The 25040-nt window shown below is 45.2% G+C and overlaps 1 protein-coding gene across 4 annotated transcripts in view; it reads left to right on the forward strand.

Annotated features, from left to right (window-relative positions):
* The window catches only part of THOC5 (THO complex subunit 5), a 37148-nt gene extending 13572 nt beyond the window's left edge, over positions 1-23576 (forward strand). For 3 of the 4 annotated variants that reach the window (XM_078060798.1, XM_078060800.1, XM_078060801.1), the window contains 14 exons: positions 2984-3116; positions 3833-3865; positions 5123-5200; positions 5876-5916; positions 6153-6252; positions 7649-7757; positions 12292-12393; positions 12980-13076; positions 13656-13770; positions 15034-15137; positions 15264-15351; positions 18873-18988; positions 19645-19835; positions 23368-23576. In XM_078060798.1, the coding sequence (XP_077916924.1) occupies positions 2984-3116; positions 3833-3865; positions 5123-5200; positions 5876-5916; positions 6153-6252; positions 7649-7757; positions 12292-12393; positions 12980-13076; positions 13656-13770; positions 15034-15137; positions 15264-15351; positions 18873-18988; positions 19645-19835; positions 23368-23431 (1371 nt within the window). In that variant the 3' untranslated portion in view covers positions 23432-23576. The remainder of the gene's footprint in view (positions 1-2983; positions 3117-3832; positions 3866-5122; positions 5201-5875; positions 5917-6152; positions 6253-7648; positions 7758-12291; positions 12394-12979; positions 13077-13655; positions 13771-15033; positions 15138-15263; positions 15352-18872; positions 18989-19644; positions 19836-23367) is intronic. The other variant, XM_078060799.1, reaches the window with a different exon arrangement.
* Positions 23577-25040: the final 1464 nt, after the last annotated feature.

The raw sequence follows: 25040 nt of genomic DNA on the forward strand, positions 1-25040 counted from the left end.
GACAGAAAGAAAACAAGCTAAAAGTTTGGGTTGTACTTAATTTTTCCCGTTTTTTTTTTTTTTTTTTTAAGATTTTGTTTGTTTATTTATCTGAGAGAGAGAGTGTGGGAAGAGGAGCAGATGGAGGGAGACACCCAGGCTCTACTCCCAGTGCAGAGCCCAATGCAGGGCTCGATCTCACGACCCTGAGATCATGACCTGAGCCCAAATCAAGAGTTGGACGCTTAATGGACTGAGCCACCCAGGCACGCCTTAATTTTTCCTATTAACTGCAGTCTCTCTAAACATGCCTAAGTAGGGTACAGGTTAAATAAATTCTTGTACGGCACAGCCTTATGGCTGTACTGGAAATACAGAACATTACACTGATAAAATAATTGGACAGAATAAAGATTTATCATATAATTAAACAAAACAGTGCCCATTGTAGGACATAAAGTACTATTTCATTGTATACCTTTGTTTATAAAGTATCCATATGAATATATACATGTGTGAGTCCAGTGTATGCTTGGAAGAGTTACTGTTCACACCAAATCTTTAACAATTACTTTGGGGTTTGGGGACTGGGAGGTTTGTTTGTTTTGTTTTTAAAGTAGTCTACGCCCATTGTGGGGCATTGACCCCGAAATCAAGAGTCACATATTCTACCAATTGAGCCCGTCAGGTGCCCCTGGGAGTTTTTGCTTTATAAACTTGAATACAACTTTTTTTTTTTTTTTTTAAGCAGGCGCCACACTCAGCGTGGAGCCCATGCAGGTCTTGAACTCACGACCCTGAGATCAAGACCTGAGCTGAGATCAAGAGTTGAATACTTACTGACTGAGCCACCCAGGCGCCCCGAATACAACTTTTTAAAACAATGCACATATATTACACTTAAAAGAATAATGTTATGTATAGAAAAGCATACATTTCGTAAGTGTATAGCTCAGTGATTATTCACAAGTGAACACATCTCTGTAACTGGCACCCAAATCAAGAAAAATAACAGTATTGATTTTTTAGAAGCAATTTTATTTCCCCTTCCAGTCACTGTATCCTCCCCCCCCCCCCCCCCCGTAACCATTATCTTGACTTCTAACATCATAAGTTAGTTTGGCCCGTTTTTGAATTTACACAAACGGAATCATATACACTTGAGTCTGGCTTCTTTTGCTCAACATTGTGTTTGTGAGATTTGTCTGTATTGTCGTGAACACCAGTTCATTTGTTTTCATTGATACTTAGTATTTGATTGTGGGTTCTTCTAGTTTAGGGCTAATGAATAATGCTGCTATGAGCATTCTTTGTCCTTTGGTGCCTGTGTGTACATATTTCTGTTGAATATATTCCTAGGAATGAAATTGCTGGGTTGTAGAGTATGCTAGGCATATATTTAGTTTTGGCACATACTGAAACAGTTTTCTAAAATGATTGCACTGATTTACAAAATTCCCCTAGCACCATATGAAAGTTCTTTTTTTTTTTTTTTAAGATTTTATTTATTTATTTGAGAGAGAGAATGAGATAGAGAGAGCATGAGAGGGGGGAGGGTCAGAGGGAGAAGCAGGCTTTCTGCTGAGCAGGGAGCCCAATGCGGGACTCGATCCCGGGACTCCAGGATCATGACCTGAGCCGAAGGCAGTCGCCTAACCAACTGAGCCACCCAGGCACCCGCACCATATGAAAGTTCTAATTGCTCCACATCCTCACCAACACTTGATATTGTCAGTCTTCTTAATTTTAGCCATTCTGGAGGGCATTGCTTATGGTTTTAAATTCCTTTTCCCTGAGGACCAGTGATGTTGCACACAGCCCCTTTTATATGCTTATTAGCTTTTGGATTACCTCATTTGTGAAAGGCATGTTTAAGTCTTTTGCTTGTACTTCTTTATATTTTCTGAAGATGAATCTTTTGCAGATATTTTGTGACTTTCTTTTTCACTCTCATAATGGTATCTTTTAATGAGCAGATTTCTTAATTTTTATATGGTCTAATTAGTGTTTTCCTTTATGGTTAGTGCTTTGGTGTCCTATTTAAGAAATTTATCTCTGTTCCCAAGGTCATGGAGATATTCTCTTGTTTTCTTATAGAAGCTCTATTGTTTGTCTTTCACATTTAGATTTCTAGGCTTCCTGGAAGGGAATTTTGTACCTAGTGTGAGGTAAGGGTCAGATTCTTTTTTTTTCACATGTTGGTATTCAGCTGGGCCATTTATTGAAAAGACCATTCTTTCCCCACCCTGCTGTGCCACTTTTGTCTTAAATGTCTGTGTAGGTTTGTGAATGGTCTATTCGTCTATCCAGGCACCAGTACCATACTGGCTTATTTACTGTAGCTTTTTTTTTTTTAAGATTTCATTTATTTATTTGACAGAGCAAGTGTGAGAGAGAGAGCACAGGCGGGGGGAGAGGCAGAGGGAGAGGGTGAAGCAGGCTCCTCGCTGAACAGGGAGCCCAATGTGGGGCTCAATCCCAGGACCCCGGGATCATGATCTGAGCCGAAGGCAGACGCTTATACGACTGAGCCACCCAGGCACCCTGGTCCTTTGCATTTAACATAATAAATTTTAGAATCAGCTAATCGATTTTCACCTGCTGGGATTTAGACTTGGATTGCATTGAATCTGTAGATCGCTTTGGGGTGAATTGATTTCAAGATAATATTGAGTTTTCCAGACCATTAACATGGTATATATCTCCATTCGTTTAGATCTTTTGTTTCTCAGATCTTTGTGTAGAGGCTTACATACCTTTCACTTAATAGCTAGTTGATGTTTTCTTGATGCTATTGGAAATGGCTCTTTTTATAAGTTCATTTTCTTACTGTTTGCTGCTTGTATAAATTGATCTTTTTGTATTGACTTTTTGTCTACCTATTCTGTTACCTTATCGTGTATTTTTAGTAAATAAAAAGCTATTATGGTAACTCAGCAGCCACCTCTTCATATGTGGACTGCCTAAAAAGAGAAAACAAAAACCCTTCTTTTGTTGCATGCAGGCTTCCCTCCCCGTGCAAGAGTACCTGTTCATGCCGTTCGACCAGGCTCACAAGCAATATGAGACAGCTAGACACCTGCCACCTCCCCTCTATGTCCTCTTTGTCCAAGCCACTGCATATGGGCAGGCCTGTGGTGAGTATGGGGGGTGGGTGAGGAAGAGGGGCTGTGGGAGCAGCAGCCTTGGCCGTTTGAGTCATTTGGAAGCCCTGCCCGCTGAGGAAAGCTCCCTGGTCCTGCCAGAAGCCTGCAGGTGACAGATGCTGCCCCCCGCCGCACCACCCAGCATGGCTGCTTTGACCAGCTGGCCTGAGGCTAGACTAACCTGGTGGGCATTTCAGAATGGATGGCTTTGAATCTTTGATGAGCCTGGCTGGTCAGCTGTTGAGTGCAGTGCCCAGGCAGCCTGTCTGGGCTCCCAGACACTCACCTCATCAAGGCACGCTTGGCAGGTGGATCGGCACCTCTTGCTCCGCTTCAGAGAGAGGAGTTGGTCAACACAGGTCCCAGGCAGCTTTCCCAGGCTTTCACCAAGCCCAAACAAGCTGCATGTCATTATAGTGAATTACCAAGTGGGAAGATGTCTCTGCTTTAAGCTTAAGGGCAGCCCTTTACTTCACTAGGATTTTGAAAAGTTTTTGGAGACCCTAACCTTTGCCTTCCTGCAGCTTTTACCCAGCACCTAAACTTTTCTTCTTCACCCCATCGCATCAGACAGATATGTATCGCACCAGTGCATGCCTCTCTTCCCAGCCATGGGCACCGACACATTACTGTCTTTCTTCTTGTGTTTTCCTGGTCCTTCTGGTCCTCTCCCTCCCTTTTGTTCTCCTTCTTGTTTCCATCATCAGCTCATATGAAATCCTCCCAGCCCCCTAGACAGGGTGAGTAATTTTCTTTTCTTTTGTGTTTAACCCCATCCTATTTCCTTTCCCATTTTACTGAAGAATTTCAGGATTAAGTTACCCAAAAGAATAGTTTGGCATTTGCCAGTGGTTGGTGGGGGCATCCAGCTTGTTTGGGGTGAGGTATGTTAGTTCATGCAGGGCTGTCAGAGCAGTGGCCAGCCTCCTGGGAGTATTATCTCAGTGGCCTGCCAGGTCGATGAAGTTTGCTGTTCCTCCTTAGTACAGTTGGGCAAACCATTTTGGGCTCCTGTGACTATCTGTAATCTGTATACCCTTTTGAATGGAGCAAGAGGGTGGTGGCCTGTTTTGACCTCTCAGCACTAGACCTCTGGAGTTCCACAAAGGCAGGCCAGGTGTGACCCAGGGAAGTGTCAGTCCCGGTGCATGGACCGGCCCACTTATATTTGTGCTTGAGACAGTGGGCTCAAGTTGAATAGACCTGGTCTTGAATCCTCGCTTAGCTACTCTGGCTATTGTATCTAACTTCTGTGAGCCTTAATTTTCTCATTTCATGACTATAATAATGGTATGGCTCTCAAAGCGTTGTTGCAAAAGTTAAACATTAATTTGAAAAAAATAATTTTATAATTATAAGCATCAGCTCATTTGGTCCTCACCACCCAACTGGGCAGCTACTATTTGTCAAGACAGGATTTCATTGATGCAGAAAGTGGGGCTCAGAGCAGTGACATAACTTTCCAGGTGTTTAGGAATTGGTGGGGCAGGAACTCAGATCTGGGACTAGGCTACAGAGTCCAACCTATCCACTGTCCTGTCTCCCAGTTAAATGTGGTGGTGCCAGCCAGATGCTTAGTGTAGTACAGAATAGAGAGTAAGCACTCAGATGAGAGAGGTCATTTCCATGATGTGGACAGTTATGGGTTCTGGATGAGAACCTTTAAGACAGTTGGCATAAGAGTATTTTGTGGCTTTAGGCCCTGGGTTGGGATTGTGCGTTGGTATAAGCTTGAAAAGAGAGGCATTCACCATAGTCTCAGCTGGTGCTTGTCCAAAAGTCTGCACTTTGGGTTGTTCTGAGTAAACAATGGAAAAAAGACTTAAGTTTCCTACCGTGTTCCTCTTCATCTGGAAAAAGAGCTTTTGCCCTCTCATCCCCCAGTCAGTAAGAACCTGCGACAAAGGCAGAAGAAATGCAGTCCCAGAGTTAGCCTGTTTGTATAGCTTAGCTTCTTCCCTCAGCAGCTGTCATACAAAGCTTTTTCTTGCTCACAGATAAGACCTTGTCTGTGGCAATTGAAGGCAGTGTGGACGAAGCCAAGGCTCTGTTTAAGCCTCCTGAAGACTCCCAAGGTAATGTAGTCAGGATCCTCCCCCCAGTCTTCCATAGTTGGTTCCAGGGGCACTGGATCGCCACCCAGGGGCAGTGCTGGGCCTTTGGAAATTAGCTGTACTAGTTCTGAGTATCAGGGAGCTTGACTTTAATGTCCTAATGCTCAAGGTAGACAGGAAAAAGCACTGCTTATGGATTTCAGCCCTGCCACTCACTAGCTTACTGATCCTGGGAAAGCTCTTTAACATTTCTGAGCTTCAGTTTACTTGTCAAAATAGGATAGTAATACCTCATGTAGAATTATCATGTGGATTAAGTGAGGTCGTGCATGCAAAGTCCTTAGCATCATTCTGGGCACATAGTGACTGCTCAAATTATATGAACTGCTGCTATTGTTGTTATTTATATTACTGTTACTGCTACCACTACCAGTGGAAGGGCTTGTGGTCCATAGGATGACATTAAAAAGCACTTTCAGAAATGGGGGGGGAATTATGAGGCATTCCTCTTTTTATTTTCTCACATCACCACGTTTTCTATACCAAATAAGCAGGAGCAAATTCGTTTATTATGTATTCTAAAGAAACCTATTTACAAATGACACAGTCTCGGCCCCTTTATGCCCCATGGGTTGAGGCACGTTAGGGAACATTGGGAGCCCCCTCACCTCTAGATGACTGTCCTTGTGGTTGCAGATGACGAGAGCGACTCGGATGCTGAGGAGGAACAGACCACGGTGAGAGCTGTTGCCCCTCATGAATGTGCCACACAGCCGCACTTGGGCCTGCTAGTTGGCAGGTGCTATTCTCCCTAGAAGCAGAAGAAAGAGGTTGGAAAGAAAGGGCTGCTGGGGGCCTGGCAGCTGGGATAGTTGAAGCAGCAGGTCCCAGGCAGCAGTCCCTGGCCTATATGGAGAAGGAAGGGGGAAATTGTATGACCGGTGCTTACCCGCTTTGATTTTCCTTCATCCAGAAACGCCGGCGACCCACACTGGGAGTTCAGTTGGATGACAAACGCAAGGAGATGCTGAAGAGGCACCCGCTATCTGTCATGCTGGACCTGAAGTGCAAAGGTCTGGCTTCCCTTGTTCTGGGGGATCCCGTATCTCCAGGTGCCCAACATCCAGCAAGCCAAAGCCCTGTTTGACCAAAAAAAGATTCTGGTTTCATATTTCTCTGTTTTTCCTCATGGTTTGGCATGGAGTTTGTTTGATTTTTTTTTTTTTCCCCTCTAAGTCCTAACCATAACAACAAAGCAACAAAACTAGACACATAATGGATGCTCGGTAAAATTACACCAATTTCTGAATTTGTTAAGTCAGATACACAGAACAAGTTGCAAGAGTATGCAAGTTTTGGGTAATAAGACCAACGTGCTTAATATAACAAATGTAAGTAGATGTTTGTATTCTGTAGAGAATACATGTTTTGAAACTGGTTTTGTATGGATAAAGAAGCATATGATAAAGCATTCTAGCAGTATAAGAGTTAACAGTTACATGTAATTTTCCCTCTCACCTGAAACTCCCAGACTCTTGTCCTTGGTCTTACCTCCAAGGACAACCATTGTGACAGATTTCTGATGTATTTTCTAGACCTATTCTATGCATTTAGAAGCTTTTATACAAGTGTTTATTTATCCCCTTCTTTTACTTTTTACACAAATGGAAACATACTCCATACACTGGTCCTCTCTTTATTTTTCTTTTTTAAATTTGTTATTTTGAGATAATTTTAGACTCAGAAGAGTTGCAGTAATAGAGTTTTCATGCTCTTCATCCAGCTTCCCCTAATGTCAGCATTTAACCACAGTACAGTGATCCAAACCAATGTTAATTTTATTGGTATAATGTTATTAACTAAACTACAGAATTTATGCACATTTCCCTGGTTTTTCCACTAATGTCCTTTGTTCCAGGTTCCATTGCATTTAGTTGTCCTGCCCCTCAGTCTCTCCAGGCAGTGATAGTTCCTCAGTCTTTGCTTGTCTTTCATGACCTTGACATCTTTGAAGACAAGGTTTATTATGTGGAAAGACTCAATTTGGGTTTGTCTGGTCCTTTCTCCTGACTAGGCTGAGGTTATGGGTTTGGGGGAGGAATACCATAGACATGGTGTTCATCATCACATCACATCAGGGGTAAATGGTGTCACTGTGTCTTATCACCGATGACAGGAACCTGGATCCACTTGGTGATCACTTGATCGCTCCCTTTCCATATCGTAGTTGTTAGAAGCAGCTAAGTCCAGGCCACGCTCAAGAGGAGGGAAATGAAGCTCCCCCCCTTGGAGAGAGGAGTTGCAAGGAATTTGTAGACATTCTTTTTTAACTCAGTATAAAATTGACATTGAGTTCTTACTTTTACAGTAAAAGCTCTTAAAAGCCTTGCTGACTTTCTGTTCCCTAACACTATAAACTTTTCTCTCATGTTCAAATTGTACATGGTCTTCGTTTCCTTCCCCCCTCAGATGACAGCGTGCTTCACCTGACTTTCTACTACCTCATGAACCTCAACATCATGACGGTAAAAGCCAAAGTGACAACCGCCACGGAGCTGATCACCCCCATCAGTGCAGGGTATTGGGCAGGCGCGGTGGAGAGTGGGGCGTGGGGGTGGGTGTGAGAAGAGCCTCAGTATGGGCTGCTCTGGGTTCCTCACGCTCTGAGGAGGTGCATGGCTGTGTTGATTTCTGTTGTCATGTCCACGTGCTAGAAGTCCTGGCACATCACTGGTATTTAGGAAGTACTCACTGATTTTAGTTGGTCCTCTTACTACATAGCAGATGATAAAACGACTTCAATGTATGGCAAATTGAGTGGGCGGGGCAGAGCACCAGCTTTTTATGAACAGTGGAAAGGCATGAATGGAGGAATGGAGTTTGGCAGACATTACTAGGTTGACAAATTTAGGCCACCCTCGTCCTTTACTTTTTCTCTCCCAAGGTGCTGGGATTTTTGCTTCACAGCTCAGCTCAGTCCCAGGTTGTGAGAGGAGGTTTTGAGGAGGGTGAGCAGAAGCTCAGTAATCAAGGCCACAGGTCGGGCATCTCCAGGAAGCCCCTGACACTGGCAGTCTTATTCCACAGCTAGGAGTGGAAAGAAGGGAGGAGGACCCAAGAGAGCCTGGGGGTGAAATAGCCTCACTTACAAAAGCACTAGGCTGGCCTGGCACTCAAGCACAGTGAGTCATCATGTTGGCTGTACAAAGACCACTGAGGAAGGCATAGGTCTGCTGCCTCGTGGGCTGGGGCTCTTCCCATGGCTGCCTGGTGGTGCGGTGTCCCTGGGTTCTCTACCCTGCACTTACAGTCCACACCCCCTTCAGGCTGCAGCCGTGGTCCCTGTACTTGAGAGTATCGTGTGGTTACCCTAGGGCACTCTGGATGAAATTGACCCTATTCTCTCCTGACCCCAGCAGAGGGAGCCCAGGCTTGCTTCTTCAGAGCATCCAGTTACACTGCTCAGCCAGAGCTCTCTGGCAGTTGAGGCCATGGTGGAGCTCCCTGTCACCAGCATTCTGCCAGCTTGCCTCTTGATGCCATACCTACTAAGAACAGGGCTGCCTGCTGGCCTTAGTGCACACTTAACTCCAGCTCCTCATGTGCAACGATGGGGACAGTGCTGCGGACTGGTTACCAGCTGGGCTCAGAACTCCAGCATGTCCCCAGTCTGCCACTTAGAGCTGTGTCTGCACGTTGAGCCAAGTTTCCTGGCCTCTGAGTCTGCCTCCTCACTCTGGTCGTTAATTATAATATCTCCTTCAAGGGTGTTTGTGAAGGACCAGGTCCAGTGCTTAGCATAGGTGAAGCGCTTGATAAATGACAGCTGTGTGGGGCGCCTGGGTGGCTCAGTTGGTTAAGCGACTGCCTTCGGCTCAGGTCATGATCCTGGAGTCCCGGGATCGAGTCCCGCATCGGGCTCCCTGCTCGGCAGGGAGTCTGCTTCTCCCTCTGACCCTCCCCCCTCTCATGTGCTCTCTCTCTCAAATAAATAAATAAAATCTTTAAAAAAAAAAATAAAAAAAAAAAAATAAAAAAATAAATGACAGCTGTGTTTATCATCATGAATTTGCTCTTCACAATAACTTTACAAGGGGAGGAGACTGAGGCCTGTATACCTCTGTACTGTATGACTGTCAATGATAGGTGGGCTGTGGCCCCGGAAGGAGGAGGAGATGCAAAAGGAAATACCGCCCTGAAACCAGGATTATATCTTTATGGGCCTTCAGGTGGTGTCTAGCTCATCCCCCTATTTTCTAGATGGAGAAACTGAGGTCCAAAGGGTATGTGGCCAGTTATGGAAGCCCCAAGCCTTAGAGCTCCAGACTCCCAGCCCAATGGCCTTTGCTCAAGTACAGGCTGCTTTGGCTCCTGGGGATACACCAGCCTGGTCTGTGGTTCTATTTATTTATCTATGAAAACATAAGGATACTTTTTTTCCCCCAATATAATCACAGTCTCACACTAATTTCTTAATACCATCTGGTATCCACAGTTCAAATTACCTTGATTTTCTCATAAGTGTTTTTTGTTTTTTTGTTTTTATATTAGGTTTTGGATCTGGATCTCTATAAGGTCCAAATGTTGCAATTGGGTGAGGCTTCTGTCCAGCTTCTTTTCATCCGAATGTCCTGCCATCTGTTTATTTGTTGAGGGGAATGGGTTGTTTGTAGGTTTCCCTGGTCTGGATTTTGATGATTACATCCCTGCAGCACAATTTAATGAGTTACTTTCTCTCTGTGTATTTCATGTAAATTAGATTTAGAGGCTTGATCAGATTCCATTTTGATTTTTTTGGTTGGGGGGACAGGGGAGCAAGATGACATCATAGATGTCAAGTACTTCCATCAGGAGGCATAGGAGGTTCTCTGTTTTTGTGGCATTAGCAGCATTGACAACCGTTGCCAGGATCTATTTCATTAGGGAATTGATGTTCTTAATACAATTTAACATTTAACCAGCCTTGCTGAATGTTCTTTAAGAAATTATTTTCCAGAATGATCTCCGTTAGGGCATTTTGACTAATCAGTTTTTCATTAAGCCATTAAACTATTTTTAATTATTTTACACTTTTACTTTACCAAATTTTTAATCCTTTATTATTATTTTATAACAAAGATTTGACTAATTGAGTAGCTTTTTGTTTCGGTGTTGTGTTTTTTTGTTTTGTTTTGTTTTGTTTTTTTTCTCAGAGAGAGATAGAGCCCACAAGCAGGGGAAGCAGCAGGCAGATGGAGAAGGGGAAGCAGGCTTCCCACTGAGTAAGGAGCCTAATGTGGGACTTGATCCCAGGACACTGGGATCATGACCTGAGCAGAAAGCAAATGCTTAACTGACTGAGCCACCCAGGCATCCCAGTGTTTTTTTTGTTTATTTTTTTAAGTAGGCTCCACGCCTGGCATGGAGCCCATTGCAGGGCACTAACTTGCTACCCTGAGATCAAGACCTGAGCTGAGATCAAGAGTCGGATGCCCAACTGACTGAGCCACCCAGGAGCCTCTTGGTGTTGTAGTTTTATGACTATATATAACCTCTTCTTTGATGTTCATTATTTTTACCAAATTGAGTTGTCCTGAACCACATATTACGATGTAAATTTTATCAAGAAGATTTGATTCTTCCATCAGGTTCTGTTAATTAGAAACCTTTATTGTGCAGTTTTAGCTGTTCTGCTTTATTTTTGTTGATTCATTCTATTAGTAATAGTCACCAAATATTGGCCAGAAGACTGACAATTTTTTTAAAAGATGTATTTATTTATTTGAGAGGGGTCAGGGGCAGAGGGAGACCGAGAGAGAGAATGTCAGGCAGACTCCCCACTAAGTGTAGAGCCCGATGTGGGGCTCAGTCTCATGACCTGAGACCATGACCTGAGTTGAAACCAAGAGTTAGACACTCAACCAACTGAGCCACCCAGGCGCACGGCAATTTTTTTTTAAAGATTTTATTTATTTGAGAGAGAGAGCATGAGTAGAGGGAGGGACAGAGGGAGAGGGAGAAGCAGATACCCCGCAGAGCAGGGAGCCTGATGCGGGGCTCAATTCCAGGACCCCAAGATCATGACCTGAGCCGGAGCGAGACATTTAACCAACTGAGCCACCAAGGTGCCCGAAAAGACTGACAATTCTTATTTATTTTCTGGCCAGTTCTCCATGAAAGGCAGTGAAGGGGCAGAGACCTTGAGGGGGGCAGAGAGACTATAGGAGAGACAGAGAACAGGGAAGAGTCAGAAGCTGCCACTGCCCCATTGCTAAGTTCTTGAAGGCGTGCCGGGGCTCTGAGCAGCAGGATTAGCCCATTCTGCCTGAGTTGCTCCTGATGCCGTACCTGGAAAGGTGAAGGAGAACCCCCCCCCCCCCCACTGGTTGAGGGAAAGAACGAACCTTGTCCTTTGCAATTAGATTACTCCATTATCTTCCTCCTCTCCCCTTCCATTCTTTCTCCACTTGTCATGTTTAATTACAGGCTGTGCCCTAACCATTCCAGGTGGGTAGCAGTGGTGCTCTCTCTCTGCTTATAGCCCTGGGTCACCTTGTCTCCGGCGCATGTGATAATGTCTTTTTCTGGGAACATAAAAGGGACCTTTCTCTGTGAGTAGCATGAGATTTGGTCAAAATGAATAGACACACCATCAAAGCTGCACACTTGTTCTTTTGGGGTAGAAAGGAATCTCTTCTGCTCTTATGAAAATTGTGATTATTTTATCTCCAGTGTCACAGGGCTTTGCTGCCTTGAGGTAAGGCCCTGGTCACCATATACCTCTTGAAGGGATAGGGTTTTCAAAAAATTTGGTGCTTAGGACTACTACTGTCTTGGATCAGACAGTGCAAATCCCAGCTCCGGCACTTTACTAGTAGTGTGACCTAAGACAAGCCGTATCTTTCAAAGCTTTGAGTTTCTCCTCTGTAAAATGGAAATGGTTATACTCCCTCCCTCATAGGGTTGTAAGGATCCGGTGACCTCAAGTATAAAGGGTCTGGTCCACGGGAAGCATTCTAGAAATGGTAGCATGATCATCAGTGATAGGTGGCATTACCATCCCCAGATGACCAAGTCTGCCTTGAGGCAAGGAGTTGGCCAGCGTTCTCACTGCGGTCTTTTCCCTTTGCCAGTGACTTGCTGTCTCCTGACTCAGTCCTGAGCTGTTTGTATCCAGGGGACCATGGAAAGAAAACTCCAAATCCAGCCAATCAGTATCAGTTTGATAAAGTTGGGTGAGTCAGCAGTGTTTCCTCCTCTCCCAGCCTCTCTGCTTTGGAGTGTCTCCGGCAGCTCACACCCAGCGTCGGAGACCTGTTAGGGCCAGAGACCTCTCAGTGGGGAGGAGAGACTCTGGGGGCAGGAGGGAGTGTGGTATCAAGAGAAGGGAATGCAGGGGCAAATGGAGGTCATGGAGGGTGAGGAAGGGTGGAAGGATCAAACTTGAAGGACGTGATAACACGTGATACAATAACATGGTTTATCATTTTAATTCTCTGAGAATTAAAAACTTTAAAAACATTTTAAAAATTGGTAGGCTGGTGAAGAGATCAAGGGCACTGCCTTTGTATTGAGATTTGCTTATGAGTTGGTGGGGGGGGCGCTGGGAAGAGAAAAGCAAACATGGGAGAGGTGAAGTTCACAGTAGGGAGATGATGAAGTTTAGAGGCTTTGCTGGCAGTCTGGCTTTGAGTGTGGCTGAACCTGCAGGACCAGCCCATTTGGGGCGGTGGGGAGAGGGGGAGGATAGGAAAGGCTGTATCCTGGAACCACCGCAGAAAAGACTTATAAAATCATTTTACGCTGTGTTCTTTTCTGCAGCATCCTGACTTTGAGAGACTACGTACTTGACCTAGGTCACCCCTATTTGTGGGTACAAAAGCTGGGTGGCCTCCACTTCCCCAAAGAGCAGCCCCAGGTGTGTACACTGATCATTCTCCTTGGCTGAGGATCTCTACTTCCTCATTTCCTGTACAGACTCCAGAAAGGCTTCTGATGGCCTTTGGGGGCTTTAAATTATCAGAATGCTTTCCCTCCAGGCTATGATCTGTCCTCCCTCCACTCAGGATACTAAAATGTCTGAGGCCTACAAGTGTTTAGGTACCTTTTGCCTTCGCCCTGAGCCTAATAGCTCTCTTGATCAAAGTCACTTGGGTCCTTGCTCTGGGTGCAGCATGGCTCCAGGCTCTGCCATCCCCCCGTTTTATGTACAAAGATGACAAAAATGATGTGTCAGCAGAACCCCAGGGGATCTGGCATCTTAGCAGAAGCCTTTCTGAGGAGCTGGCCAGCCTCTCAAGAACCCAATGGCTTGTATTGTTCCTGCTGGAACTCAGCATCAGGCCTGTCATGGCAGGCAAACTCTGCCATTTCCATAAGATACACATCCCAGGGTGTGGGTAGTCCCAGCTGCCATAGGCACGCAGGGCATAGGAGAGAGGAAGTGCCTGGAGGAAGGGACGGAGCACTCAGGTGTGCTGCTCACTGTCGTCCACAGCACACGGTGATTGCTGACCACTCGCTGAGCGCCAGCCACATGGAGACCACTATGAAACTGCTGAAGACCAGGGTGCAGTCCCGCCTGGCCCTTCACAAACAGTTTGCGTCCCTGGGTAAGCTGGTGTTAGGACTGTGGCTTAAGGGCCACTTGGACAACAGAGACAAAGATGACTTATCCTTCCCTCAGATTTCTTAAATCCTGATGACACATCAAAGAGGACTTGGTTCCTGGCTCTTGCTGAGCAGAGGTGTTGGCAGGGCCACTGGGGAGAGCTACAAGCCCTTCCAGGCAGAGATCTGAGCTCCCCTCAGGGCCATCAGCGTTGTCCTAGCTCACAAAAGAGGCCCAAAGCCTTCTGGGTGGTCCAAGTTAGTGGACTGGTCAGGAACAGCTTATTCTAGGTTAGCGCATGTCAGCCTTTGGTGTCCATTCTACAGATACTTAGTAGAAGCCCAGTTCATGCTTTGTAGAGCTTACATTTAGCTTATTTGAGTACAGCTGTTCAGGGATCCACCCCCTCATCCCTCCCCTGAGACCTACTGAGCTACCATCCTCCATGGTGAGGCTGAACCCCAGTGTTTTTCATAAGTTCCCAGGTGATTCTGATGAGCCATTGACCACGGAGGTGGCCAGTTGGGTGTTTCTCTTCATTCAGTAAATACCTGTCAAGGGTTTACCATGCATAAGGCAATTGTAGGGTAGTGAGAGTTAGGATTTTTCTGATCTAAAATAGTCACTGTCAGGAAAGGCATTGGGTTTCCGGGACCCATCTAGAGACCGTTCCCCTTTGGGGCAGTTCTTGCATTCCACGTGGACCCAGATGTCTCCAGGGCAGCATTGCTGTCGGGCTTGCTCCCCAACAGCATTGCTCAACCTATTTTGTTGGATGATTGTCATCTTGTACAGGGTTTACTGTGTTGGCATGTTTGCGGATTGAAGCGCCAGCAAGAATTTGCCCTGGAGCAGTTCTCTAGCTCTTCTCCCTTAGAGAAACCGACACAGAACACTTCAGTCATTTCCTCTGTCAAGGTCAGCTGTGCAAACAGCCCTCTCGGCTATTTGATCTAATTAACAGTCATTGCTGCAGAGGCACTGTCACTGGTTCTGGCTGCCAGGGGGCTTTTGTTTTGCTGGCTGTCATTTGCATTAAAGATAACGCACCATGAAAGCTGGTGCTAGGTCTGGCCACAAGCACATAGCACCGGGGGAAGGTCAGATTGGTGTGCCTGCATTCCTAGCATGTGTTGACCAGGGCCCCTATGGAATGCCTCCTGTACCTGAACAGCTGGTAGGGCCATCTGAGCCCTCCAGATACTGGTTACCCAGTGTGGCACCTGATTGCTACCTGTATACCACATATCTTGCTCTCTTTTAGAACATGGCATTGTACCAGTTACCAGTGATTGCCAGTGCCTCTTCCCTGCAAAGGTTGTCTCCCGCCTGGTGAAGTGGGTGACGATTGCCCATGAGGATTACATGGTAAGTGGAGGAGTGACAGGTCACCCTTGCGGTCCCAAAAACCCATATCACCCTTTAGCTCCTGCCCTTCCAGCAGGGGATTTGACCGGAGAATCCAGGAGTTCACTCCTCTGTGGTGACTTCTAGGAGCTGCATTTCACCAAGGACATCGTGGAGGCGGGACTGGCTGAGGACACCAATCTCTACTACATGGCACTCGTGGAAAGGGGCACAGGTAATTGTTCTTCTGATCATAGTGGTAGGCAAGGGGAGCTAGTAAGAATAAAACATTCCTGGATGCCTGGGTGGCTCAGTCGGTTAAGCGTCTGCCTTTGGCTCAGGTCGTGATCCCAGGCTCCTGGGATTGAGTCCCACGTCGGGCTCCTTGCTCAGCGGGGAGCCTGCTTCTCCCTCTCGCTCTGCCTCTCCCCCCGCCTGTGCTCTCTCGCTCTCCCTCTGACAAATAAAACCTTAAAAAAAAAAAAAAAAAAAGGAATAAAACATTCCCGAGGGTTGTCCAAAGAAAGCAAAAGATCCTAGAATCCTGCTGGGGTGACTTAGCAAATAGTAATGATTGTAAGAACCACCGTTCAGTGAGGACTTGTTCTGTAACACAGCTGCATACATGTTTTATCTCATTTAATCCTCATCACAGTGCGTGCTGGGAGTGGTAATACAGGTATCCCCGTTTTCCTGAAGTTTGCATTCCACCGCTTTGCTTTTCCAAAAAACCTACATTAATATCTGTTTTCATTAACCGAAAGAAAGGAGAATTTTCACTTTTACAAAAAGAGTCATTACTAATGTAGGTCTTTTGTAAAAGTAAAGTGGCATTAATGCTCAGAATGTGGGGGATGCCCCTTGTTTTATGCCCTTTTGGCTTATGAAAGGTTTCATAGCAACGCTCTACTTTTGGATAACGGGAAACCTGTATGCCCAGTTTATAGGTGAGCACATTGAGGCTTAGTCACAAGTGCAGCCTGACCTCTGAGCCTGAGCTCTTAGCTCTTTGCTTTATCATTTTATCATTCTCTAAAAGCAGATACCTGTTCTTTCTCCTCTTCACAGAAGGGCTGACTTGTTGTTCTCAGGTTGTGAAGTGCAGGGTGGCAGGACCTTCCTCCCTGTCTGCTGTTCCTATACTCACTTCGGAGGCATCAAAAACTATGATTTCTCACAGCTGTTCTGGCGTCCGATTTGCCGAGGCTTCCTGTGGAGCCAGCCAGGTGCTGCTTACGGAGCTGTTTTCTGGCTCCTGCCTCGGCAAGCCTGGCACTGCCCACAGGATCCGACCCCTGGGGCTTGGTGCTGTGGCTGCAGAGCTGAGGGATTGTCTGTGATTCTAAGACACTGCGAGAAATACAAGGAAAGGGTGCACTGTCTGATGTTAGAGTTTCTTTGTCCTGTGGTTTCTTCCCTTCTTTTTTTCTTTGTGTGGTTTTAAAATACTCTGAGGAAATTAACTATTTTAGATATAGTTGAGGTCCCCTGAGGTCATTCTCTCCCTCAGGATAGGTGACTGCTACTTGGAATTTGTACATTTGTTTCCCATCCTTTTCCCTTTAAAAAATTTTTTACCTTGTCCCTAAATAACATAGAATACTGTTTTGAAAGGGCACGAAATATGTAGTCCAAGAAATTTATAAAGCCCCAAGTGGGGGAAGTCACTGGAAGACATCGTTCTGCTTCTTGGTTGAGGAGATGAAAGCTTGTAAAGATAGTAAGTGTTCTAGATCCATCAGAGCGAATGTGATAAATAAAATTTTTGTAAGATGCGTTGTAGAATTTGAAAATTTAAGAGTGAAATTTAAATGAATAAGTGAGCAGCAATTCCAGAAAATATGTCATTTTACAACAGATCAGTTTGAAAACTGATGGATTAAAAAAATTGGTGAATAGAGATAAATGCAGGAATATATGCCAACTGTTAACAACACAAATAATACAGCAGCAGAGAAAGGACTCACTTTTTAATTTTTTTTAATTTTATTTTACTTAAATTCCGTTAATTAACTATAGTGTATTAGTTTCAGAGGTAGAGTTCAGTGATTCATCAGTTGCATATAATATCCATTGCTCCTTACCTCATGTGCCCTCCTTAATGTCCATCACCCAGTTACCCCATCCCCCCACCTGCCTTCCCTCCAGCAACCCTCAGTTTGTTTCCTATACTTGAGTCTCTTATTGTTTGTCTCCCTCTCTGATTTCATTTTACTTTATATTTCCCTCCCTTCCCCTATGATCCTCTCTTTTGTTTCTCAAATTCCACATATGAGTGAAATCATATAATTTTTTTTCTCTGATTGACTTATTTCACTTTGCATTATACCCTCCACTTCCATCCACATCATTGCAAATGGTAAGATTTCATCTTTCTGATGGCTGAGTAATATTCCATTGCATATATATATTATATATATATATACACACATATTATATATATATATACACACCACATCTTCTTTATTCATCTGTCGACTGACATCTGGGCTCTTTCCATAGTTTGGCTGTTGTGGACATTGCTGCTATAAACATTGGGATGCAGGTGCCCCTTTGGATCACTATGTATCCTTTGGGTAGGACTCACTTTTTTTTTTTTTTTTAGGACTCACTTTTTAATAAATGTGGTTGCAGCTGTCAGGGAAGAATTGTCTTAATCTATACTCTCTTGTCCTCTGTTGTTTGAATTACTAGTGTGTCACAGTTCTTTTTCTTCCCCATAAATAATGAAAAAGGAATGGCATACTTCACCCCTTGGTAGAAAGGGTAAATATCATCCTGTGGAGAAAGGCAGAGGCTGGCACCAGAGATAAAATGAATATGTTAAAAAAATACAACTATTTTCAGGGGCACCTGGTGGCTTAGTCAGTTAAGCGTCTGCCTTCAGCTCAGGTCATGATCTCGGTCCTGGAATCGAGCCCCGAGTTGGGCTCCCTGCTCAGCGAGGAGTCTGCTTCTCCCTCTCCCTCTTCCCATCCCCACTGCTCGTGCGTGCTCTCTCTCTCTCTCAAATAATAAAGTCTTTAAAAAAAAATACAACTATTTTCTATAAGGAGTATGAATTTATAGCTTTGATATCAGACAGTTCTAGTTAAACTCAGCACTGCTGCTTTGCAACTGATTGATCCTAAGGAAGTTTCTGTCAGAGTCTCAATTTCTTTATATATAAAATTGGGATGGTAATAATTGTACCCATCTCATAGAATCATTTCTAGGATGAAATATAATGTGTAAAGAGGAGTTTAACACAGTGCTTGGAATACAGTAAGTACTCAATATATGTTGGCTATTTAAAAGTTTCACATGACAAAGTACATAAAAAGAAAAGGAACAGAATGGAGAGAATATATTTGATATAATAGCTAATACACAATATTGTTGGAAAGAAAAAACAGATAGCCTTCACGTGGGAAAATCCTTAACTTGCTGGCAAAGAAAGAAATGCCAATTAAAACAAATTTCTGTCAAAGGAGCAAATAGAACTCTTGGGCAGACCCAGTGTGGACCAGGCTCTGGGGAGTCCACACACCTCTGCATCCTTGAAGGGTACCAGAGTCACAGGACCTCACATTCTGCAACCTGACAGTTCTGCTTCAGAGATTGTAGAACAAAAATAAAAGTCATTTAGTACCAGAATGTGCTGCCCAATACTCAAATTAATACAAGACAAAGAGCTAGCCTTGGGTCTAGTGGGGAAGGTCCATGGCTGGCAAACTCGGTCTCAGAACTGATTTTTCCTCCTTACTCCCTTCCCAGCCAAACTCCAGGCTGCTGTGGTGCTGAATCCTGGCTACTCCTCCATCCCACCCATTTTCCAGCTGTGTCTGAACTGGAAAGGGGAGAAAACCAATAGCAACGATGACAACATTCGGGTAAGACCCTGCTGGGGTGAAGGAAAGAGCGGGGAGAGCCTCCTTGGGAGGCGGAGGGAAGTGGCAGAACCTACAGCAGCTGAGAGCTTGGCCACTGGCATAATTCCAGGGACAGAGGGGCCTGCCAGGATTTGTAGAATTTGCTGGAGGCTGTATGGTATAGTTGAAGAAAAAGTCTAGCCCCATATTAACCACTTACTTAGCTTGGGGTCACCCCATTTTACAATGAGGATAATATAAAGCCTTGCCTTGAAAGGTTGTTGTCTTGGGCTTCTGTGGAAATGTGAATAAACTCAGAAGCATGGAAGTCCTGGAATGAGATGGGGTGTGAGATCATTGTAACTATTATCATACCTGTTGATTTGATTCCATCGTGGCCTTCTGGCCATGAATCATGTTTTTAATGCTGATACTTTCTGACTTAGATGTTGAGATTTCTTCTCTACACACCTCCATCTTGGCTGTGAGAATGTTGGGCAAGGAAAGTTACGGGTCACAATCAGGAAGACCCTGTTGTCCTGAGCTTCAGGACAAACCTATCCGGTTTGATCTGGTGTGACCTAGCTCTTACAGAGGCCCGGCTACAGTTCTTGTAGAGCTGTCAGACCCAGCCAGTCTGAAGGTAGTGCTGAGTTTCTGGCTTTCCCACTCCTTAGGCCATGGAGAGTGAGGTCAACGTGTGCTACAAGGAGCTGTGCGGCCCCCGGCCCAGCCATCAGCTCTTGACCAACCAGCTGCAGCGCCTGTGTGTGCTGTTGGATGTTTACCTGGAGACTGACAGCCACGACGACAGTGTGGAGGGGCCCAAGGAGTTTCCCCAGGAGAAGATGTGTCTGCGGCTTTTCAGGTGAGGGGAGGGGTGGGAACGCTGGGGCTCTGGAGGTCTCCAGTCCTGCCTCTTTCAGGGACTTGGGGCAGAGATCAGAGCCTGGCATGGAGGGCATGCTTGTTCTTAGGTGTACTTGTCTCTGTTCACAGTGGAAATAAAAATTCTGTAGCCAGATTTTCTGGGGAGGGCTTGCTCCCTCTTTCCTGACACTTTCCCTGCAGCCTACTTCCTACCGTCCTGGTCCAGTTGTTCTTCTTTTTTTTTTTTTAAATTTTTTTTTTAAGATTTTATTTATTTGTGAGAGAGACAATGAGAGACAGAGAGCATGAGAGGGAGGAGGGTCAGAGGGAGAAGCAGACTCCCCGCTGAGCAGGGAGCCTGATGTGGGACTCGATCCCGGGACTCCAGGATCATGACCTGAGCCGAAGGCAGTCGCTTAACCAACTGAGCCACCCAGGCGCCCCCAGTTGTTCTTCTTGAGCACCTCTGAAGGTCGGCCGCCCACTGAGTGAGCAGCACCAGACCACGAACCAAAAGGATTTAGCTGAACTTCCTGTGTTTTTTTTTTGGAAAACAACAGGGTTTGCTTTTTACTGTCCAAATAAGCTTTTAAAGCTAGGTGGAAAGCCCCACCAGTCCCAGAGTCTGCCATATTCTTCCTAGGATGCTCATGAGTCTATGAGAATGGCAGCTCTAGGCAGTCGGGCATCACGGAAGGAACCAGCGCTGAAGTAAGACAAATACAAGTACAGATTGCTGCTTTGCTGCTCACCAGCTGTGTGACCTTGGCAGAGTCACTTTAGCTCGGGACCTATTTCCTAAAGGCTGACATGGAAGTATACTGTCTGGTTATAATTCATGTAAGCTATGAGAATGGTTCCTGGCACAGACAGGGGCTCACAAAATGCCATTAGGTCATCACAACCTGGTGTTTAGTGTGTCTGTGCTTATGGCACTTCTAGCTACTTTTCCATTCACTTTGGTCAGGTCCTTTCTCTCCCTTTTATCAGCTAACACATGTTCTTGTTCCTTTTCTTTTTTTCTTTTTTTTTTTTTAAGATTTTATTTATTTATTTATTTGACAGAGCACAAGCAAGGGGAGCGACAGGGAGAGGGAGAAGCAGGCTCCCCGCTGAGCAGGGACCCCGACACGGGACTCGATCCCGGGACCCTGGGATCACGACCCGAGCCAAAGGCAGATGCTTACCTGACTGAGCCACCCAGGCGCCCCACATATTCTTATTCTTAAAGAGTCAGTTTCAAAACTCGAGTCCACACTATTAGGCATCCCTTCCCTTTTGAGCAAGCAGCTAGGGAGGAATGGTATCTGGGAGAGGGGAAGGGCTATAATCTGTTCCTAATTTGGACATCCCCTTTTTCCCTGTCAGTCTAAAGGTGCCTTACCTGCCCCTCACCTTCTCGGACAGCCAGTACCAGCCCCTGGAAGCTGTGCCAGCATCCTCCCACCTCCATCTGGCACCTGCACCTGGCCTGGTTCTTCATGTTATCTGAGAATAACCAGTTCCAGCCCCCAGGTGGCTGCTGGGAGGCAGAGCTGGCGGCTAGGTGTTGATAGCTTCTAGGACTTGCTCTCCCTAGTGGGTCTGTGTGAGAACTCAGTTCTTCCCACCCTCCCAGCCTGCTGTAACACATTTCCAGTGTGGAATCTCTCACACGGCCAGTGTTTATTTTCTGTTATCTAATGGTTCCCAAAGGATCTGTTTCCTGAAGTGCTTTGTGTGTCACCCAGGCTGAGCTCCTCTATCAGGGCATTCTGGGATGGTGCTCCTTTGGCTACTCAGATCCAATTAACTCCATGACTGGTGAGATGTGTTTCTAGGCCTGGAGTCCAGCTGACCACTGGTATCAGGCCAAGGGGCTGGGCTGCAGAGTACTGGCCTGGCAGCAGGAGACGGGAGGTCTGGTTCTGCCTGTGGCTGGCTACTTTCAGGCTGTGGGTTCTCCATTAGCCACATGCCTAGACTTGCCCAGGTGATTCTGTGCCCTTCTGATGTTGGGAGGTATATATCATTATGGTTATGAGCAAGGGCTTTGGGGCCAGAAAGACGTGGGTTCAAATTGCAGCTCCTACCTATGTGATGAGGGTCTACACTTAGCCCCCTGAACTTCAGATTCCTCATTGGTGAAAAAACAGCATCCACCTCAGGTACTGTTGGGAGGATGAAATTAAACCAGATGTAGGGGGCGCCTGGGTGGCTCAGTCGTTAAGCATCTGCCTTCGGCTCAGGTCATGATCCCAGGGTCCTGGGATCGAGCCCCGCATTGGGCTCCCTGCTCAGCGGGAAGCCTGCTTCTCCCCCTCCCACTCCCCCTGCTTGTGTTCCCTCTCTCGCTGTGTCTCTTTCTGTCAAATAAATAAATAAAATCTTTAAAAAAAAACCAAACAAAAAAACCAGATGTAGTGTGTAAAGTGCCAAATACAATGCACACAGAGTAAACCCTCACTTAAGTTAGTGGTTGCATTGGTGTTGGAATAAAAACCTTTCTCTCATCTCTATAATCACACACACACACATCCCTCCTTCACACTGAGATCCAGGGTGTCACCTTTCAAGTTACCACTGAATGTCAATCATAGCAGACAAAAGAGGCCCTTTAGATGGACATCATTCACTGTGGGTAGAAGAAGCCCCTGTGTGAAGTTTTGCCTGGGGGCCCAGGATTATAGCTGAAGCACCTTAGCTTCAGAGGGTTGAGGTTTTGGCCATGATTGTCAGCCTGCCTGTGGCCAGTACGCTTTGATGTTAGTCCTGGTTTTGAAGTTGAGCCCTGTACTTTCTGACCATAAAATCTCGGGCAGTTTACCTCCCCGAGCCTGTTTCTTCATCTGTAAAATCTATAAAATGGTAGGAACTAAGAGGTAGTAAGTATAAAGTAAGTATAAAGCACATAGCTCTTGACAGGCATTTAGTGCAGATTCTTTTCACTCCTGTTTACATGGGAATCTCCCTGCAAAGGAGGATTTTAAGATTTTTTTCTTTTCTTTTTATAGAAATAAAATAGGGACACCTGGGTGGCTCAGTCAGTGAAGCGTCTGCCTTTGGCTCAGGTCATGATCCCGGGGTCCTGGAATCGAACCCCTCATTGGGCTCCCTGCTCAGCAGGGTGTCTGTTTCTCCCTCTGCTCCACCCCCCTGCTCCTGTGCGCTTCTTCACTCTCTTTCTTCTCTCTCTCTCTCTCTCCTCTCTTTCCTTCTCAAATAAAAGCTTAAAAAAAAAAGAAAGAAATATGTTTATTGTTATACAAACAACAATGAACAGTTCTGTAAAAACACTAAAAAGTGAGGGTCTCCAGAAGTGCCTTTTGTCAGTGAGGCCCTTTCCAGGTTTGCGTTCATGCATTTGCAAGCATACATTTTCACCAAAACAGTATCACACCTTACATGTGGTTTTACAGTCTGCTTTTCTCACAATGTTCATTTTTCACCCCCCAACAGCTGCAGTTTTCCCTTGTGTGGATGAATTATAATTTATTTTGTCAGCCCACAGGGCACAGTATTAACTGATCTCCCTTCTCCTGTTTCTTTAGGGGTCCCAGCAGGATGAAGCCATTTAAATATAACCATCCTCAAGGATTCTTCAGCCATCGCTGACCTCCCACTCAGCCTGTTGTTTCCCCCTATGCCCGAAGTGCTGTGCCTCTATTTTCTGCTTTGGCCCACATGTGGCTCTTGATATTCTCCAAAGACAGGTTTTTTTATTTTTATTTCTAGCCTATTAAAGTGTCACTTGACCAGGTGGCCTTTGTCTTGTGGCTCCCTGAGGATGAGGGGGGGTGGTTTTGCAGTCTGGAAGGGCAGTTGGGGGCCATGGCACAGTGTGAAAGAGTTTTTGTGGATAGGCTTTCTTTAGGTGGCCAAGAAAAGCAGAATGCAGAAGATTCTGAGTCTGTAGAAAGATGCTGCCCTCTTATCCCCACTCATCTTTCTTATTCCTACTTTGGGAGAGCCTCATTATTTTGGTGTTTATTACCCTAAGTCCCTGCTGTTAGGAGGTGGCAGGAAAACCCAAGTGAGCGTAGCCCAAAAAACAAAAGTTCTATCCCCTCCCCTCATTCCCTCCACTAACTTTGTCAGTGCCCTCATTGGCCAGATTCTCTCTGATTCTTGGATTTTATAAACATCTGACAGTCCAGCACAAAGAGAAGACAGATATAAGGAATAATTGTAAATATTGCAACATTTTGTGAAGTCAGAATGGTGTTGGAGAATCACATGTAGAGCTACCCATCTCGTGAGGCTCTGGCAGAGTGAGACCAGGTGCCGTTGAGGAGAATCTTCATGGTGAGGACATGATAATTGCCTCAAAAAATAGTGGTTTGACTCTCAAAGAATTAAGAGAAGTCCTAGGGAAATCGATAAAACCCTCTCAAATATTTTCAAATGACCTCCTTTATAATTCTGCAAAAGTCAAAGTGAAGGAGTTCTTGGTCAAAGTAAAGTTTTCTTGGACAGTTGTCAGAAAAATTATTCCCCATCTCCAAAAAAAAATCCGTATTCATTATTTGTTTAAGAAATAAGATAAAAAGCTGGAAAAATATTTAAGAATTATTACAGGGGCACCTGGGTGGCTCAGTCAGTTGGGTGTCTGCCTTCGGCTGGGGTCGTGATCCCAGGGTCCTGGGATCAAGCCCCACGTCAGACTCCCTGCTGAGCAGGGAGCCCGCTTCTCCCTCTCCTTCCTGCTTGCACTCTCTATCTCTTTCCCTCTCTCTCAAATAAATAAAATCTTAAAAAAAAAAAAAAATTATTACATACTTGGGGCATCTGGCTGGCTCAATCAGAAGAGCATGTGACTCTTGATCTCAGGGTCATGAATTCAAGCCCCACGTTGGGTGTAGAGATTACTAAAAAAAATAATAATAATAAACTTAAAAAAAAAGAATTATTACATACTTGTAAGTATAATCTACAGTTTTTCAACTACAAGAAGAAAATCTACTCTTGTAGCCCATTTTTAATATATATAAAGTTTATTTTTTGTGACAGTCCCAATCAATTGGCTTTTTTCTCCCACAATGTACTTTGAACTTTGCTCCCCGTTGTGCATATGTTCGTTCTCCATGGACTTTTATTGATGATCCTTGGATAATATGGGCCTCTGGTATAAGAGCTGTTACCTCCTGTTCTCTCGGCTGATCACTGAGCATCCCAGTGATAAGGATTTCCTGAGAAAGGACTAGGAGACCCCTGGGACTGCCAA

Source organism: Halichoerus grypus, chromosome 13, assembly GCF_964656455.1.
Source record: "Halichoerus grypus chromosome 13, mHalGry1.hap1.1, whole genome shotgun sequence".
Taxonomy (NCBI): Eukaryota; Metazoa; Chordata; class Mammalia; order Carnivora; family Phocidae; genus Halichoerus; species Halichoerus grypus.